Consider the following 17,478-nt stretch of genomic DNA (forward strand, 5'->3'; position numbering starts at 1 on the left):
GCCTATAATAGATCACCATGCAAACACAGGTACAATATACAAAACTCTAGCAAGCAATATAAATTGATTCTATATGAACTCAGGTATGCTCAAAAGCTCAAAACCCTCTGCAGAACCAGGACTTGCAACAGGCAACCATGCAGCCATAATAAGACAGCATCATGAATTCAGGACACCGGACTTCAGCTACCTCATGATAACCGATCTTAGAGAATATTATTACAACAAGCACAACCTTCTGAGCATCAGCAGATCTATTGTCACCCAAATGGCATCACTTCTACAACACTACAGTGCAAACATTGCCAGTGAAATCCAAGCAACTTTCAGCGCCATTCAAAGATTAGAATCAACGACTGCACACCATGAATGGAACAATGTCATAAACCTAGCGACAGAATTTCAAACAATAATCTCAAATGCTGCAAATGAATCAATCAACACAAGCGACCTCATCCACCGGATCAATACTCAGTGTGGACACATTCTCAACCTACACAATTTCATCAAAATGGAACCTCTGCAAAAAGTGAGCTATCCCTGCCTACACCACTCATATTGTTAAAGGAATCATGCTACGCTAACTATTTACTTATTTATTTCCAATGCAGGAAGCAGTTTCAGAAACGTATGTAACAACACTACGAATCATTCACGCGGCCATTATAGATCAAATATACCATGGTGCAGCCTTCGTTACAGTATCGCAAACACTTACAGGTACATTCGGTGCAGACTTAACAATAATAAACAGAACAAAAAAATTCATCACATTCCATTCAAAACACCGCAATCTGCTGAAGCAGCTGCCATCTATGCCTCCTTGAAATATGTCGCAAACACACTTGGTTACAGGATAGTGGACCTAAACTATCCTACATTGTTAAGCCTCACTTCTGCTCTGAACCAGCAAAACACAAACATGGTCCAGTTACAGTGTTGTGCCCGAACCATAACAGACCACACAGAGCAGCTACATGAGTGTTTCCCTGTTCTGAAGAAAGAAATCAGCAACATAACCAGTGATTGCTCAGCTGCCATAGAACTACAGACCAATATGCAACAGCTACAAAATATGATTCAAAGTTATCATGGCCATATCATCAGACTAAGCAATGATTTCGCTGACAGCAAGGTACGATCTCGATCCAACGAGGTGTCTCAATAAAACTTTTCATATTTTACAGGTACTAATACAAACATGATCATTATACAGATCCGGTATTTCTCTGAACACATCAGACCAGATTCATCAAATCTGAGATGAAGCCACTATATATTACAAGAAATAGCCTCTAATATCAATCATGGAGTATCAGGCCGTATAATCATCTTATCCCTACATATATGCATCACCCAAGGTCTACAGAACACATTGGTTACTAAGCTTTGTTGTAAGCGTATTTCTTAACGAACTATGTTACCATATCGGTATTACTTCATGTTAAATTCTCAGCAAGACTACATAATGATCTCTGTTGCAAGCATTTATGTAACAACGTATGTCAGGCAACCGTTACATAATGCCGACAACTTATCAGTACAACTACGACGACAAACATGTATTTATTTTCCCAACGTATATTCCTATTCTCCAAAGCGCAGACAGAACCCACCCAAATTAGCCGTCCACTTGCTTTCGACCATACCCAAAGAACTAGCCCGTCGAAGATTAGCACATGAATACAGCCCAAATAAAAAAACTCTGCGTACATTCGGCCCAGCACCAAAAACATGAATCAACCAAAAACCTGAGGAAGCCAACTATGAGCCCATATAAACAGAACACGCAACACAAAAACTCTGCACAAAAAAAAACGAGCTCCACAAAAGCATCACGCCTTCGCCAACCTTATCTACAACATCCATCCTCTCCTATCCTCTTCATCGCTTCTCCCTTCGTCGCCTCCTACAGCATCAGTAACCTGCCTCCGCAAGATCGCCGTCGCCACCTTGTTCTCTTCACCGCTACACGCGCAGGTCCTAATATCTTCGACTAATCCGCAGGTACGCTTCCCTGTCGAAATCTCGCGCTATTAACTTACCCATGAAGCCACGCTATGATTACACAAGCTGTTCTTACTATAAAAACCTAAGTACCTACCAGATTTACAACAAAAACACCACATGCATTGTTTTGCTGCATACATATACCTTCAATGATCCCTAGCAACAAAATCCCCTTTATCTCGTTGAACTATAGGCGCGCATTCATTTTCTTCCCTAATAGCACTGTGCATTCTTACGATTAAATTTTATGTTTCCATTTCACCAAAATACCTAGCGTTCATAATAGCATTAATTTACTCGCATATACACTCAAGGAAGCCTTGATCTTCATTACAGCATATCACCGCATGTAAAACTCAATTGAATATGACCCAGGAACATACCTGTTTTTTTTCTTATGTATACTAATCTAATCCATGGTCAGCTCCTATTCCTATGTCACACACAACAGCACACAAAACTTACCAGCATTCCTACAACTTTGCTTCCATATTGTCACTACAGGAACCGCATGGACAACTTTCAGTATCCAAACCTAACAATCATCGATGAGGATATGCATACGCTTCCAAATATCAAGGCTATGCAAAGATTCCTCATCGCCAAGATGCCAGCAAACAGAGATCGCTTCATCACTATACATGATATCCAAAAAGCTGCACAAGAGCAATATGACACCGAACTAAACATCCATGAAATTTCTGCAGTAGGCTCCGACTTTATCTTCTATGCATATCCACACAGTGTGACCAAAAATATGCTTCACACCGGATTCTTACAAGTTTTCGAACTCAGAGCACAGCTGAAGCCATGGTACCCTGAATATGGTTGTATCAAAATTCCAGCATGGACACAACCGCCACCTTCCTATGAACCAGAATACAGCAACATTGTCCACACCATGCCTAAACCACTAAGACGTCTACAAATAAACATCAAAGGACTCCCAGCCCATCTATGTACTGACAACACAGTGATAGCACTCCTGAAGAACAGATGCATTATAAACTCAATCCAGTTCGATATCACAGACTACACATATAGCGTCTGTGCACACGCACATACCATAACCATGATTCCAGACATGGCTCATCTAGGCCTCAGAAAGACTGAACATAACAGAACAATGCTACACATCTGGCCCATCTACATGGATCCAATGGACTTAACAGATGAAGATGACTTAATAATACAGAAAGAAGAGGAACGACAGAGACCAATAGGTACATACACAGTGAACACTCAGTATTTAATCGTGCAACCAACAGAAACGCCCTTTTACTGTAACACCCTGAAATTTGCTCCTTTCAAAATAGAGTTAAAATAAATTAATATGTATTTTTGTGCTCATGAAAATATAGAGAAAATAATATTTTTCATTAAATTAAAATTCATCATTGGGTTTAGCAATATTGTTGTGCATACATGCTGGTGCATAAGGTTTGGTGTAATGTTTGATTGTTTCTCCTTTGTGTGTTGATAGTGAGAAAAATATTTAAAATACGTTTATTAGATCGATCTTCCTTCTTCGGTATATATTTATATTTTTTTCTACAATCAAATTCCTTGTCTCTCAGCTCAAGATTTCATTCAGAGTCTCTGGGAATCTTTTCTTTCATACCTAAGTTACCCCTTTCAGTTTCTCGTCCATCAAGCAATCTCTACAAAAGTTCTCAGGAATTTTTCCGACCTTTTCTGTGAGCATAATCTAATTTTTTAGATGCTCCAAATTATCTCATCTTGAGCTCCAAATACTTTATTTGGGTTCTTCATGTTCCATAACATCTCTGATAGTTTTCTCCAAATTTTTGGAGCTTTGGGATATTCTTCACGGCTTAAACAATAATTCTGGATTTTTCTTGAATTATTTTATTTATATAATTACTTAATTTCGAAAATAATAAAATATCTTTTTTTTAATGACTGACGTCTATATAAATACTAAAAAAAAAGCTAGACACAAGATTTAAAAAAACTAGGGTTTAATTTTCTGTTCATCGCGCCGCCGCTGTCAAGATCGCACTCAGCGATTTCTTCGTGTTTCCGTGCCATGCAACTGGCGACTTCACGCAACGAGTCCAAGGCGGAGTTGTCGATCGAGTCCAAGGCGGAGTTGGATCACGGGGCCGATCTATTGCCATAAGATCGTGCGGGCATGGTCCTGAAAAAAAAATCCAATCTGCTGCGCGTTACTGCTATACTTGTCTGTTCCTAGCCGCGAGATCGCGCCGCGGCCTGATTAATCTCGGCTACTGCCGCTGCTGTTCCAGGCATTGCTGCTCCGTTGTGCAGTGCTGGTGCCGTCATCAATCGCACACGGATCAAGGTGGACTGCTGCTGCCGGTTGCGACAGGAGAGAAGAAAAAATCTGCCCTCTGCTGCTATATGTGGAGCAAATTTGTGAATTCCACTACGGTCAGATCGAACATCTATCCTTCAAGTTTTATCTATAGTCTATTCTATCTATCATCTGATATTTTCTTTATTTAGCTACAGCTTCAAAACTTAGTAGTTTCACTATCCTAGCTCCGATTTAGTTGATGTTAGTTTGGGGTCAGCATAATTTAATGATTAGAAGCGAACATACTAAATATTTCTTAATTTTATAACCTAAAATATACTAACGTTGATGTTTGTGTGCAACTGGCTTTCTAATTTAAAATCCATATAGATTTTATACTTTGGTGTTTTATATAAATATTAATATGGTAAGTTACTAACATAATCTTATTTCTAAATAATAAATTGCTTAGTTCAAACATGTTTCATATACGAAATTCTAATTAGACTAAATACTCTCACATATTTATTTCTTTTGCAATTTGCAAAGATAAAGCTTAATAACTTATTTAGTAAATTAGGTGATAACATTTATAAAAAAATATATGATTAGCATCAACTCAGATTTCAAGTTTAAATATGTTTTATTTAATTTGAGTTAATGTTACTCACATTGTTTTTCGTAATTAATATAAATCAAGCTCATAGCTGTTTCTTTTACGATATAAATTTTTCGGCGATTATTCCTTTTACATCGTAGTTTCGACCTCGTTGGTTCTTGCGTTTTTGTGACCGTGATCAAATCAGAGTGCTTTTCACGTCTTAGTGTTCGTAGCAATACGTAGATTAGTTTTTAAACCTTTTTATTGTTTGGTGTACTGTTCTAATCATAGCTTTGTTTGCTTCGTGTAATTTTATCTCCGTTTGTTTGTGTGATCGATGATCGAGTTTAGACGGTGAGCAGTTTTTAGTGATCAAGATAAGAGCTTTAGCAACAAGTAAAGACTAGCAGAACCAAAAGGATAAGCAAGAGCATTTGGAGTAAGGCAAGTATAGCATTTGGATTTTATTTCTGTGACCATGATCGTGTGACTAGATTAATGTTAAGTAATAAACGGTAAAAATGACTTTTTTTAGCAACTTGATGATTTATCTGTACGTGATCACCCGGGACAACAGTGCAACCATGAGGGCTATAATGGCTCTGGCTTTAGTTAAGTACGAGTAACTTTTCTAGCTCGTTAGCGGTTACCCATTGTGGCGCAATTGGGGAATAGCAGACCGTGGATTCCTGCGGGTGAATCACACGGACTGACTAATGAAACCAAGCGGCCCTAACTTGTTAGACGAACCTTTGAAAGACTTCATAGTGATCCCTGCCGACCTCCCTAGGAAGGGGGTTAAGAGACTAGCTACCTCGGGCGAAAGGGTAAATCATGACTCATGGGTAAAGATGTGCAACCTCTGCAGAGGGTTAAAAACTAGTATACTAGCCGAGCTCACGGTCAGGAGCGGCCTTGGGGACATCTACATTAAGGGTGATGATTCTTGTGTGTTAAATATGCTCATTGTTTATTGTATAATGCTTTACATTATTTATGTCACATTGATCATGAGATTGTGGGAGCTATACAATCTAGTTGCTATACTTGTAGAGTTCGACATGGACTCACTCTTGCTATTTCCCCCAAACCTCAGGAGAAGTTTAGGCTTGTGATCAACCAGTCAGTTGGATCCTGTAGAGAGAAGTTAATACCCGAAGCTTGGAGTTGTCTATCCGCTGTTTGCTATCAAAGGTTATCTTTTTTTTTACTAAGTACGTTATATATTTATGCATTGTCTTTTGAAATTACCTCTTATTTGTAGCTATATGTGAGATTTGACTTTTATCCTTAAACTTGGGTATTACATTTACTATACTGATACTATTACTATCACTGCTATACAACAGATACTTTAGGTAACGACATCGGCGCGTTAGATCTAAACAGAAACGACGACAGTCACTACTGGAATTCCGTTCTTTGCCGACTGCCAAAAGCAGTCGGCAAAGGCCCTAAAACAGGTGGCAAAGACTTTGCCGACTGCTTTAAACGTGGCAGTCGGCAAAGAACACGTGGCAAAGAATTCGTTGGCAAAGAAACTTTTGCCACCTGCCAAGAGGAAAGCAGTCGACAAAGCCTTTGCCACCTGCTAGTATGGCAGTCGGCAAAGGGAACGAACGCCGTTGTGAGATGACGGAGCTCTTTGTCGACTGCCTTTTTTGGCAGGTGGCAAAGGGCTCTTTGCCGACTGCCTTTCTTGGCTGGTGGCAAAGCTGTCATTGTTCGTGAGATTCCAGCTTTGCCACCTGCTTTTCACGTGGCAGGTGGCAAAGCTGGAATAAGTAAAATTTTGACCAGTTTTTTTATTTTGCATCATAAATATGATTATATACTGAAATTCACATATATCACACAGATCCATATATATCACACAAATCCACATATATAGCACACATAAACCATAATAAATGAGTCCAACAAGTCCATCATCCAACAAATCGTAAAATAGCTTTTTCTATACAATTTAAAATATATTTAATATACTTGAATAAGAACATGTGTACAACACTCCAACATGACCTAATACACACGATTATATATATTATTAGTAGTCCAACATGAATCCACTAAATACAAATATATCCTAATGTTGCATCAACATAACAACAAAGTACACAAGGCGCGTAGACTTTTGGCACCCATCTACCCAAACCTTCTCCAAATATTTGGCATCAACATAACAAACTCTTTGCACAACCACAAAACTGAGAGTACTAGCTAAACATTTACTAAAAGGGGTAACATTGGACAAAGCACAGGCAACAGCCTTGCCTTTGTCGCTGCAGCCCCCTATCTCCCTTAGCTCGAGTTGCAGATTTGACAATGCAACCAAGACAGCCACCTAGCAAATTGGCAAAGAAGACATCTTGATCATCCAATATCTGAAATTAAGATTGCAAATAGGCAATAAGAACTATAGAGGTGTTTGGGTTTTGGACATTCAACATCGCAACTTGCTTAAAACTTTCTCAAACTTGTAACATAGGCTTCACATGTGATAACATGACACCTCGTCAAGTTTCATAATTTTCCGACTTCGTTTGAATTTTATATAATTAAAAATCACCTTTGCCACACCTGGATGGTCATGTTCCGTGGATAAAGACGTCAAAATTTTGGGTGAATTTCTGGAAACGACCTTAAAATAGACTCTCCAACATGAATATCATTTTTCGAATGACTAAGTTTCATTATTTGATGCACGTATAGTTCAAAGTAGGATTCTGCGGTGGAAAATACAATTAAAGAAATTAATTAACAAAATATAGCAAAAAGGGTCACAAAATCACGAAAGTTTTTAAGGTTCACTCTTATTGCATGTGGAGGCTATGAAAAAAATTTGAGAAAGTTTGGAGCAAGTGACGACGTCGAATGTCTAAAACCTAAATTCAAATTTCGAAAATAAAAAATTTTATCTTTGCCGACTGCCTAACGGCCTGGCAGGTGGCAAAGGGGATGCCACCTGCCAGGCAGCCACCTTTGCCACTAGCTTTTCTTTGCCACCTGCCAGGATAATTGGGCAGTCAGCAAAGAATCCTTTGCCGACTGCTTTTCGGAGCGGTCGGCTAAGAAAATGTTTACCGACTGCTCTTCTTTTATCAGGTGGCAAAAGATTTTAGCAGTCGGCAAAGCCTAGTTTTCTGTAGTGAGTCCAACAACACCAGGATCATCGAGTATGTAAAACTCATTACCTTTGCACATCTTATTTTATTAATCATATATAACAAACCCAGAAACAACACAAAGACCACGCCTTTTATTCTGCAGGTACTGCTTCGCCCTGCAATCACAGCGAATACTGTCTCTGCTATCCAGCCGATTCAGGTAAGGTAACAGAATACAAAAAACTATATATATTCACCTATATCTACACGTCTACAGTTAAGAACCATACACCTTTAATGAGCAGATTAGAACGCCGCAGCTGGAAAAATGGTTGACATCTTCAACAAGCAGCGACGATCAACATACAGTGTGCACCTCCATCTGACGCACTTTCCTACGTACAATACTAGAACAGTTGTATATATAAACTAATACGCCATAGATGTGTACTGCTACTGTAATATAACCTGTGTAATATTAAAGAAGACAACAGTCGTACTTCGTATTGATGCTCACTTACTTTATTAATTAGTTAAAACGAAAGCCCCAAATAATAAAGCCACACCATATATAGTTCAAATACATTCAGAAATATTATAAGGCTCTACTATAACCATTTCGTATCTCTGAATACTTTACGTTAAAGCCAGCCGTCCTCCTTATCCACGAGAATACCGCGGGCGCGCCAAGGCGCGCGCAACACCACTAGTAGGTAATATACCCCTTAGATGCGGGTCAAGCCGGTTTCTCCAAAACGAATTGGACGGGATTGACCTGCTTTTTCGGTCCATGACACAACACTCTATTCAAAAGAACATAATTGGTAACTGATACAATTATTCTGTCCATGATTCCATCTAGAGCAAATCGCCATGGGTCTGCAACAGATTTTTCACTTGCATAGTATGCACTAGTTCACCATTCAGTGAGCACGCCTTCCATTGAGCTCGTCAACAATTTCAACTATAGAAGGTCTCTTGTTCTGATCAATATCCACACATTTTAGCCCAATTTTAATGCATGTTCTTACCTCCTGGAGGCTTCCTGCATCTAGTGCTGAGTGCTTGGATGCAATATGCTCATCTGTCCACGTTTCACACACCTACAGAGTTAGATGTGTGAGCTTAAGGGACAACATAGAATGAGCATCTAAACCATGTTTTCCAGTCTTAGTCTTACCTTATCCACAAAGTCCCTTGCAGACATATCTTTGTCGCTTGAACAACTCTTCTCGCCTGTTGTGAACTCCATGATTACTACACCTAAGCTATATATATCTGACCGCGTTGAAATTTCACCCCTATATAGATATTCTGGAGCCATGTACCCTCTGGAAAGCGTGAATGTCAATCGAACGATAAGAATCATTGGACAATGCAATTTAATTGTATTATTATTAAGGAACAGAAAATAATGAATGCTAAAAGGTTATTGGGCTTACTTTTTTCCCACGACATTTATTGTGTTTATTCGGGTTTGTTCTTCTCCGAAGAGTCTTGATAGGCCGAAATCCGTGATTTTTGGCACCATGTTCTCATCCAACAATATGTTGGTAGGATGAAGATCCAAATGAACAATTGGTCTATCCATTTTCTTATGTAGATAGAGTAAGCCCTGGCAGATGCCTTTGATTATCTCAAAGCATGTCTTCCAATCAGGTCTTAAAGATGTATCTGAAGAGAATGAAAAACATGTATCATGTATCCTTATAACATTTTACATCTCATCTGTAAATTAATTAAATGACAGAACAAATATGTTGGATACCGCGTTCTCATGGATGCATACCGGAAATATACTTGTCAAGGTTTCCGTTAGGAATATATTCATAGTAGAGTAAGCTCTCAACCACATCTACCATAATGTATCTTCCACTATGCTCGATCACTTTCTTCTGCGGTTCACGGCAGGAGCCGAGTAACCTCACTATATTCGGATGCTGCATGGCCATAAGATTCCCAACCCCAATCTTGAACTGTTTCTCAGGTGCCACTGGGGCGTTATCTGCAAGCTTCTTCACAGCAATTGGCTCCCCATCTTGCAGAATGCCCTGTTACTTTGACCTCTCAGACACCGTAATTGTTGGAGAACGTTATTGTTGAGGGTGCGCTTATTGAACAATATTCTAAACCTGGAGAACATTATTGTTGAGCATAGTGGTATGGTACAGTACCTTATAAACAGTTCCAAATGCACCTTCACCAAGCTTTTGCGCATCAGAGAACCCATCCGTGATACCATTCAGAAACTGTGCTGGTGAGTTAGTCGGCAAGGTGTTCAAAAAACTCGACTTGCTGGCCATTCCTGACAATTTGACGCAGCTGCATATCAGAGCGAATTAAACAAGATTTATTGCAACTTCAACTCCAGCAAAAATATGGCAATTGTTCATGAACATAGTACACATATATACAAGCATAACACAACATATTTTTTTGCATAAACTGGAAAGTTCTGAAACCAAACGAAAGTAAGAAGCTTGTTAGAGAAGCACTGACCTGGAGCAGGGAACTTGAGGGATCCAACCTGGGGAGATCGAGATCGAAGAACCAGATGAACGGGCTTTGATTGCTGGCAAGATTGGGGGGGGGGTGCTACTACGCTTTGAGATTGTATATGATCCAGCCTGATGGGATCTGGATAAGAGAGAGGGAGTTGACTTGACTCTAGACCCATGTGAGCAAGTAGGATGAGACAATTTCCAAAGGCATGTCTCAGCAGTTGCGAGGAGGTTAGTGAGAGTCCACGAGTGGGGGATGCCTGCGCAGGACCTTGAAAATATCCCCTTCACCCCATGTGGCTGTCTTCACCATGTCTACACAACTACTCTCTCCGTCTAAAAAAAATGTCGTTTTAAGTTTTCGCGCAAATTTGACTCAATTTATAAAAAATACGTGCAATATTTATATGTCTAAATAAATTTGTTAAAAAACTAGACTTAAATATCTTTCCAATGATACTAATTATGTACTATAATATTAATATTTTTTACTATATATTTAGTTAAAGTTATTTCTCGAAAAACGAAAACGACACTTATTTTAGGACGGAGGGAGTACACCGTATCCTGTTCCAAGAGCAAGAGCGAAGTTGCTGATGCTGTTCGTCTAAATGGTGATGTAGTCTGTTTATAAATATCATTAAAATCTCTTTCTTATCGTTTGAATTCTTAGGTCTAAAGTTTAGTCAATTAAAGTTGATAGCTAAAATTTTAGACCACTCTAGCTCACTTATGTGGTCTAAAGTTTTCGTGAAGTTAGCTTTAGACAACACTTTAGACTTTCCGTTTAGAGCTTGAAGGGCTAAAGTGGTCTAATAGGAGCCAGGCCTTATTGAAATTTTAAAATTTCTTTACCATGTTCATTCTGATTTGGATCTTCTCCTTACCTTGTTCTACTCATGTTTTGAGAGCCACCCTTTTTCGAAAACCCTTTTTCCTTACCTTGTATGAACTCCATATCTGCTTCCCATCTAGCATCTTTCTTGGGAGACTGAAGTCAATTAAGAAAATAAAGGATTCCATATGAGAAAATGATAAGAGATAAAAAAATTATTAAAAAGTATTTGGTTGGTTAGAAATAGTTTAGGGTTCCAATGCAAAATCATCTAGGAAGCTCCTATAAGATATTGTTGAAGAACAAAATTTAAGGTTGCTTTTTATTCTGTTAACTTGCTAGATCTATTAATTTAGCAAGTAAACTATACCAAACTCTTGAAGATGCTTTATATCATCCATACTAATTTGCCAAACGCCCAAACCAAAAAGGTGATGATGATCAAGCTAATAGGACAGAGGTGTTTGGATTAGAGTACCAATTGATCATCTTTGGGTACTAGTAAATATACCCATTTCTAACTTCAAAAAAAAATATATAGCCATATTCTACCCATTTCTAATCCAAATCCTAGTCATTTGATTATGTGTGGATGTCAGTGCAAATATTTGAATACCCATCAACTGTATACGTGGAACGATGAGTAAGGTAACTCCTACGGCCCTAGGGGCGCTTGTAGCGTAGGATCAAGATTAAAACAAGAGAAAAGTAGTCTTTCCTGCTACTAACCTATAATTACCTAAAAGTTAGCCACGAGTGGATTCAATGGCATCAACCAAAGTTGGACATACTTGACTCACGACAAAATTAAAATATCAAACATTTAGAGATGAAGGGAGTATCTCTTTGAAAGAAACTAGTAACAATACTAATAATACAATACTGTCAATTGGCATCGGAGCCTTTGCAACCGTACTGGAGCAAAAGTTCAATACAGAATAACATTACGGTGTCATACAAATACATCAAAATCTAGCAGGGATGAGATACAGGGGCTATTGAGTATTTGAGTTCAGTACACCTTCCAATTCAACCCAAAAATATAAGCTGACAAGAAAAAATGGGCGGTTCACTTACACTACAATAAGGACTTTACTTTGGATGCTGTTCCACAAAAAGGATTGGCAGTCTTTTCATGGAGCTAATGTGAGAAATAACTGGAACAAGGCAGGCTGACGCAGGTAACTACTTCCTTGAGGCAAAGGCAGATAGCCATGTTTTGGCAGTAATTAATGTGAACATCTGCCTATGATTCAGCTGAAAAGATGAATGTGATGCTAGACAATGTCAGTAACTGAAGAAAACATGGAATTTGAAAAGGATGAAACACACATGAGCGCTTACAAGATTACTGCTGAAGAAATAGTGATAATCCCCCTAGATGCGGATCTCTGGAACATGCTGCATCTTTTGTTTCATGCCCTTATTGTTCCATTGAGCTTTGAAGTCCTCGTGGAGACCAAGCAGCCAAAGCTTCTTAAGACAGGGACAGTTTTCAATTCCTTGAGGGACTGTAGCTAGCTTTGGTAGCGATGTAATGTATATACCCTCGATGACTGGAAGTGAACCATGTCCAATGTCCAGAAAACTCACATCATGCAAACCCATCAAAACAAGTGTCTTAAGGTGAGTGAAGGAGTCAGCAGGAACAACTAATTCGTGCTTACTATTTATGTTGTTGAGTCTTAGATAGGACAGGTGCGGGGCATGTGACGCGAGGAAGACCAATGGATCTTCTCCTCCAAGATGACAACCACTAAGAGCTAGATACTTAAGATTTCCCCCATGGTGCTCAAACATTGGGCACTTCAGTGTTCTGCCAGCCCAACAACCTCTGACAATCAACCTGTGAAGCTTTGTGGAAGTTGGTTTGAGATCCTCAAAAGAAAGTGGCTCATCTTGCTACAATGGGCAGTACTTATGTTTTCAATCCACACGCTCCTTAGTTGCATCATATTCTCAAGCTGCTCGGCCAAGTAAATGCTTGATTGCACAGTCTCAAGAGTTTGAAGTTCTTCAAGATTTGAAAGCCCTATAGGTGCCTCCACTCCAACAAAGTACCGGAACTCTGACTGCTTCACATCAGCATATCTGTCAGCAAGAATGTGCCTAAGCTTAGTGAGCTTCACAATCCCATGTGGCAGATTTCTAATATTGGTTGACTTGACATCAAGAGTCTGAAGATTGATGAGATTCTCTATAAATTCTGGCAGTACGCTTATTCCTGTATTTCTCAGACCAATGTAGCGTAGATTAAACAGATGACCAATTGATGCAGGTAATGTGGTGACTTCTGAGTCTTGCAATTCAAGGACAGTAAGGTATTTGGATTCAGATAATATTGAAGGTATAGACATCACAATGGTTTCACTTGCCATCAGCGTCCGCAGGCGTGGAAATTTCATCTTGGATGCATCATTTTTCATCTTTCTCCATCTAAATGCAGACAAGCGACGCACATCTTTATCCATTTGAATTACTGCACCAAAATCATTAACAATACCAAACATCTCTACTTTAGAGACTGTAAGGGCTAACTCTCTCAAGATATCATGCATTCTGAATGTACTCACCCCACCAAGTTCATCATTATCAACAATTTGCAACATGTTTCGATGGATCAGTTCCATGAGATAGCCCTCTGCAATTTCCTCTAGTGTACTGTTCCCTTTCTTTACTACAAACCCTTCCGCAATCCATAGTCGCACAAGCTTTTCCCTTGGCAAGAGATAATCTTCAGGGAACATGCTGCAGTACAGAAAGCAATTTCTAAGCTCTCCTGGCAAGTCATAGTAGCTAAGGCTTAGAATTCCACGAACCTGTGCATACTTCTCTAGTTCAGAGGGAAGTTGATCATATATCTGCTTCCAAACTGGCAGAATTAGCTTCCTTGTAGAAAGTAAGCTTCCTATAGATACAATTGCCAAAGGCAAGCCCCCACATTTCTTTGCAATATTAACAGCTAGCACCTGCATCTCTAATGGGCACTTGACAACTGGCAGGGCCACACTTTTCTTTGCAATATCATTAGCTAGCTCCAGGAGTTCTGATGAGCTTTTTGCCATTGACAAGCCCTCACATTTCCTTATAGCATCAGTAGCTAGCTCCTGAAGTTCAGCTGGGCACTGCTCCAGCAATAGGGCCTCAAATTTCTTAGCAACACCAGTGGCTAGTTCATGAAGCTCTGCTGGACAGTTCACCAGAGATGACCCATTACATTTATTTGCAGTATCAGTAGCTAACTCGAGTACCTTTGATGGGCCGTCAGACTCGTCGTTGTAAGGAAAAGCTTTGGTGCAAAGTAGGCAAAGAGCATCCTTCAGACCTAATGGACTAAGCTTGAGCTGATAATGCTTGGAAGCAAGAGCAGCCACATCCTCTTTCCTTGTTGTGATAACAATGCAACTTCCATTTTTAGAATCTTCAAACACATCTCGCATTGATTCATACACTTGGGGGTTCCATATGTCATCTAATACAACTAAATACTTCTTTGTTCCAAACACTTCCCTTAGCTCTGTTTTAACCTTGCGGATGTCCATGCTGTCAGTGCCTCCTGATTTCCTCTTCCCCATTTCCATGCTGCCACTGTCAGCTCTTGACATCCCAAGTAGCTTCCTCAGCAATGCCTCCACGCTATTGTATGTCTGTGAAATAGTAAGCCACAAAAGCACCTTAAAGTTATCCCTTTGCTTCTCATATACATTTGCGGTCAGGGTGGTCTTTCCTATTCCACCCATACCACAAACTGATACCACTTTAAGATCGTGTGTATCTGACCTCAACCATTTGGTTAGCTGCTCGCTGTTTTTCTCAATCCCCACAAGATCTTCGTCTTTCATAAATTGGGGCATACTGTACTGAGGGAATTGTAGTTCACTGTTGTGGATTTGGGTTGGAAGAAACTCATGAACTGGTCTCAGCCATTGATCCTTCAGCATGGAAACATGCACAATTTCCTTCTCAATCTGAATTAGCTCATCAGATATTCCACTAAATATCGCAGTATAGTTTATTCCATTGCTCAGTCTTTTCAGGAATTGGTCATTCTTGTATCGAAGATAGTGGTATGAAAAGTTATCCATTACATCCTCAACACGGTAGGCCAACATTCGTACCTCTGAGATCCATCCCTTCAGGAGTTCATCACTGAGATACAGTGCACCTGTCTTCCGTATGAAGAGATTCATCATCAAAAGTTGCCTTCGCACACGCTGCACTGTGTTCGGTAGCTCTGTCAAATTAGAAAACTTGGTCGCCACAAAAGTTGCAGCTTCTCCTGCTAAATAGAAACCGATCTTTGAGAGAGCAACGAGCGCTGCTTCAGCCATCCTGTTGAGAAAAACAGACAAGCATGTTTTAAATTACTATATGCAACAAAAACAAAGAGGGGAGGCAGGTTCATAGAGCATAACACTTTCCATTTTTCCATAATGTGGAAACTCCAGCTTTTTTCATAACAGAAACACTGTCTAGTTGGTTTTAAGGAATTAATTATAAATCTCATTTTTCTGTATTCAATATCACTGTGCACGCATATCTTTATAAAATGGGACATTATTCTATGGCTAAGTGTCTAAGTGTATGCCAAAACTTTAAAGATACTGTCATTCACAATTCAGACCAGTAGAATAGTCATGAGACCATCTGCAGAAGTGGTGATGCATAACCAAAACAATTTATATCACAAACTCATGGAATAATAAAAAGAAGCTCCTTTTTATGCCAAAATTTCATTAAAAAAACGCATACTACCATTCAATTTCAATTGAAACAAACGGATATGGAGGCCCCAACCTACATGTCTATAGGAGATTTAAAATGTCCACAGTTGAACAATCAGATAACAGATGCTCCTGTTGGAAGTAGCAATTCTGGAGACAAACTAATTGGAAAATTTCAATTGCCAATCTGTCTTCACGACCATGAGAAAAACAGTATCAGAGAACCAAGAATCCAAAATACGGCAGGAACGAACATTTTAGCCATGTATTAGGCACGGCGGCGCAACAATTCGTCGAACAGGTCATGTGCGCGGGGACCGACCTCTGACGCGAGGCCAAATCCCTCGGACGAACGGAGTATGTGGTCCTTCCAACATCCAAGGCGGAGGCGGAATGGTACCCAAGAAGTAGGAGGTGCTACGAAGAACAGCAACACAAGCTTCTACAAGAAAAGATGAAGGAATCACCTACTTGATGATGCGGCAACGAGGACAGCAGTGGTGGCAGCTCCCCGGGCGCTCGCTCTGGTCTCGTGCTCAGAAGCTCCACCTGCGGACTGCAGCGCAGGTTCGAAGAGGAAATCTGCACAGTGATGCAAGGAGCAAAGATTTGGTGAAGACTCCCTTTGGATGCTTTCTCGGGAACTTCTCCGAAGAAATGTGTGAGCATGGTAGACGCCGATGTCACGCTGTGTTGACTTGACTCCGCTTCCGCGCGTCAAGGTCCACAAAAAAAAATTAGTACCATACTGTAACTGTGAAGTCTATTTCAAGTTAGTTTGATTCAACTAGAAAAATAGTTGTCAGTAAAATATTAGCTAATACTCCTTTCGCACCCATAAAAAAAGTCGTTTAGGACAACGACACTATTTCCAAAACTAACTTTGACTCCTTGTTTTTATAAAAATATTTATCAAAATTTGGTATATGTATACTTTTATGAAATTATTTTTCAAGACAAATCTATTCATATGATTTTTCAATTTCTAAATTTACGCCTTGTTTAGTTCACCCTGAAATCCAAAAACTTTTCAAGATTCCCTGTCACATCGAATCTTGCGGCACATGCATGAAACACTAAATATAGACGAAAACAAAAACTAATTGCACAGCTTATCTGTAAATCACATGACGAATCTTTTAAGCCTAGTTACTCCATAATTGGACAATGTTTGTCAAATAAAAACGAAAGTGCTACAGTACCGAAAACCAAAAAATTTTCGGAACTAAACAAGGCCTGAACAACTTAAAAGTTATTTATGATGATGTTTGACCAAAACCTTGTCCAAAATGACTTTCTTTATGAATATGGAGGGAGTAATTGGCTAAACTATTAGATGGACCTGTTTGATTTGAATGAGCTAATTATTAACAGCTAACTATTAGCTGACCAGATTTAAATCAAACAGGTATAAGGCTT

General features: G+C 39.4%; 1 protein-coding gene, 2 long non-coding RNA genes and 1 pseudogene across 5 annotated transcripts; 2 read left to right on the forward strand and 2 right to left on the reverse strand.

The window, feature by feature from the left end:
- Positions 1,820-6,049, forward strand: LOC110435500. Of its 2 annotated transcripts, none has more exons than XR_002453205.1 (3): positions 1,820-2,007; positions 4,281-4,425; positions 5,989-6,049. It is a non-coding gene; the product is annotated as an uncharacterized LOC110435500 (long non-coding RNA). The 2 variants fall into 2 exon arrangements; XR_002453206.1 differs by lacking the exon at positions 5,989-6,049 and adding an exon at positions 5,244-5,354.
- Positions 6,052-8,501, forward strand: LOC110435501. Its single transcript, XR_002453207.1, has 2 exons — positions 6,052-8,219; positions 8,305-8,501. It is a non-coding gene; the product is annotated as an uncharacterized LOC110435501 (long non-coding RNA).
- LOC8071589 (cysteine-rich receptor-like protein kinase 25) lies at positions 8,497-10,922 on the reverse strand. Of its 2 annotated transcripts, none has more exons than XM_021461102.1 (6): positions 10,499-10,922; positions 10,174-10,304; positions 9,789-10,050; positions 9,442-9,673; positions 9,180-9,330; positions 8,497-9,102 (listed from the first exon to the last, which is right to left on the reverse strand). In XM_021461102.1, exons 1-6 carry the CDS (start codon positions 10,674-10,676, stop codon positions 8,923-8,925), a joined length of 1,134 nt encoding a protein of 377 aa, XP_021316777.1. In that variant the 5' UTR covers positions 10,677-10,922; the 3' UTR covers positions 8,497-8,922. The 2 variants fall into 2 exon arrangements, with proteins under 2 accessions (XP_021316777.1, XP_021316778.1); XM_021461103.1 differs by having other exon boundaries at positions 10,174-10,321; positions 10,499-10,582.
- LOC8060033 lies at positions 12,178-16,751 on the reverse strand (annotated as a pseudogene).

The sequence above is a fragment of the Sorghum bicolor genome, chromosome 5 (assembly GCF_000003195.3).
Source record: "Sorghum bicolor cultivar BTx623 chromosome 5, Sorghum_bicolor_NCBIv3, whole genome shotgun sequence".
NCBI lineage: Eukaryota > Viridiplantae > Streptophyta > Magnoliopsida > Poales > Poaceae > Sorghum > Sorghum bicolor.

What these genes read in the sequence shown, in the direction of transcription:
- LOC8071589 (XM_021461102.1), bottom strand. Translation starts at nt 10,676, where the DNA reads ATGGGTCTAGAGTCAAGTCAACTCCCTCTCTCTTATCCAGATCCCATC. An exon ending in CCTTGACAAGTATATTTCCG is followed by an intron (nt 9,674 to 9,788) that starts GTATGCATCCAT and finishes CATTCTCTTCAG; the next exon opens with ATACATCTTTAAGACCTGAT. An exon ending in ATAAATGTCGTGGGAAAAAA is followed by an intron (nt 9,331 to 9,441) that starts GTAAGCCCAATA and finishes CACGCTTTCCAG; the next exon opens with AGGGTACATGGCTCCAGAAT.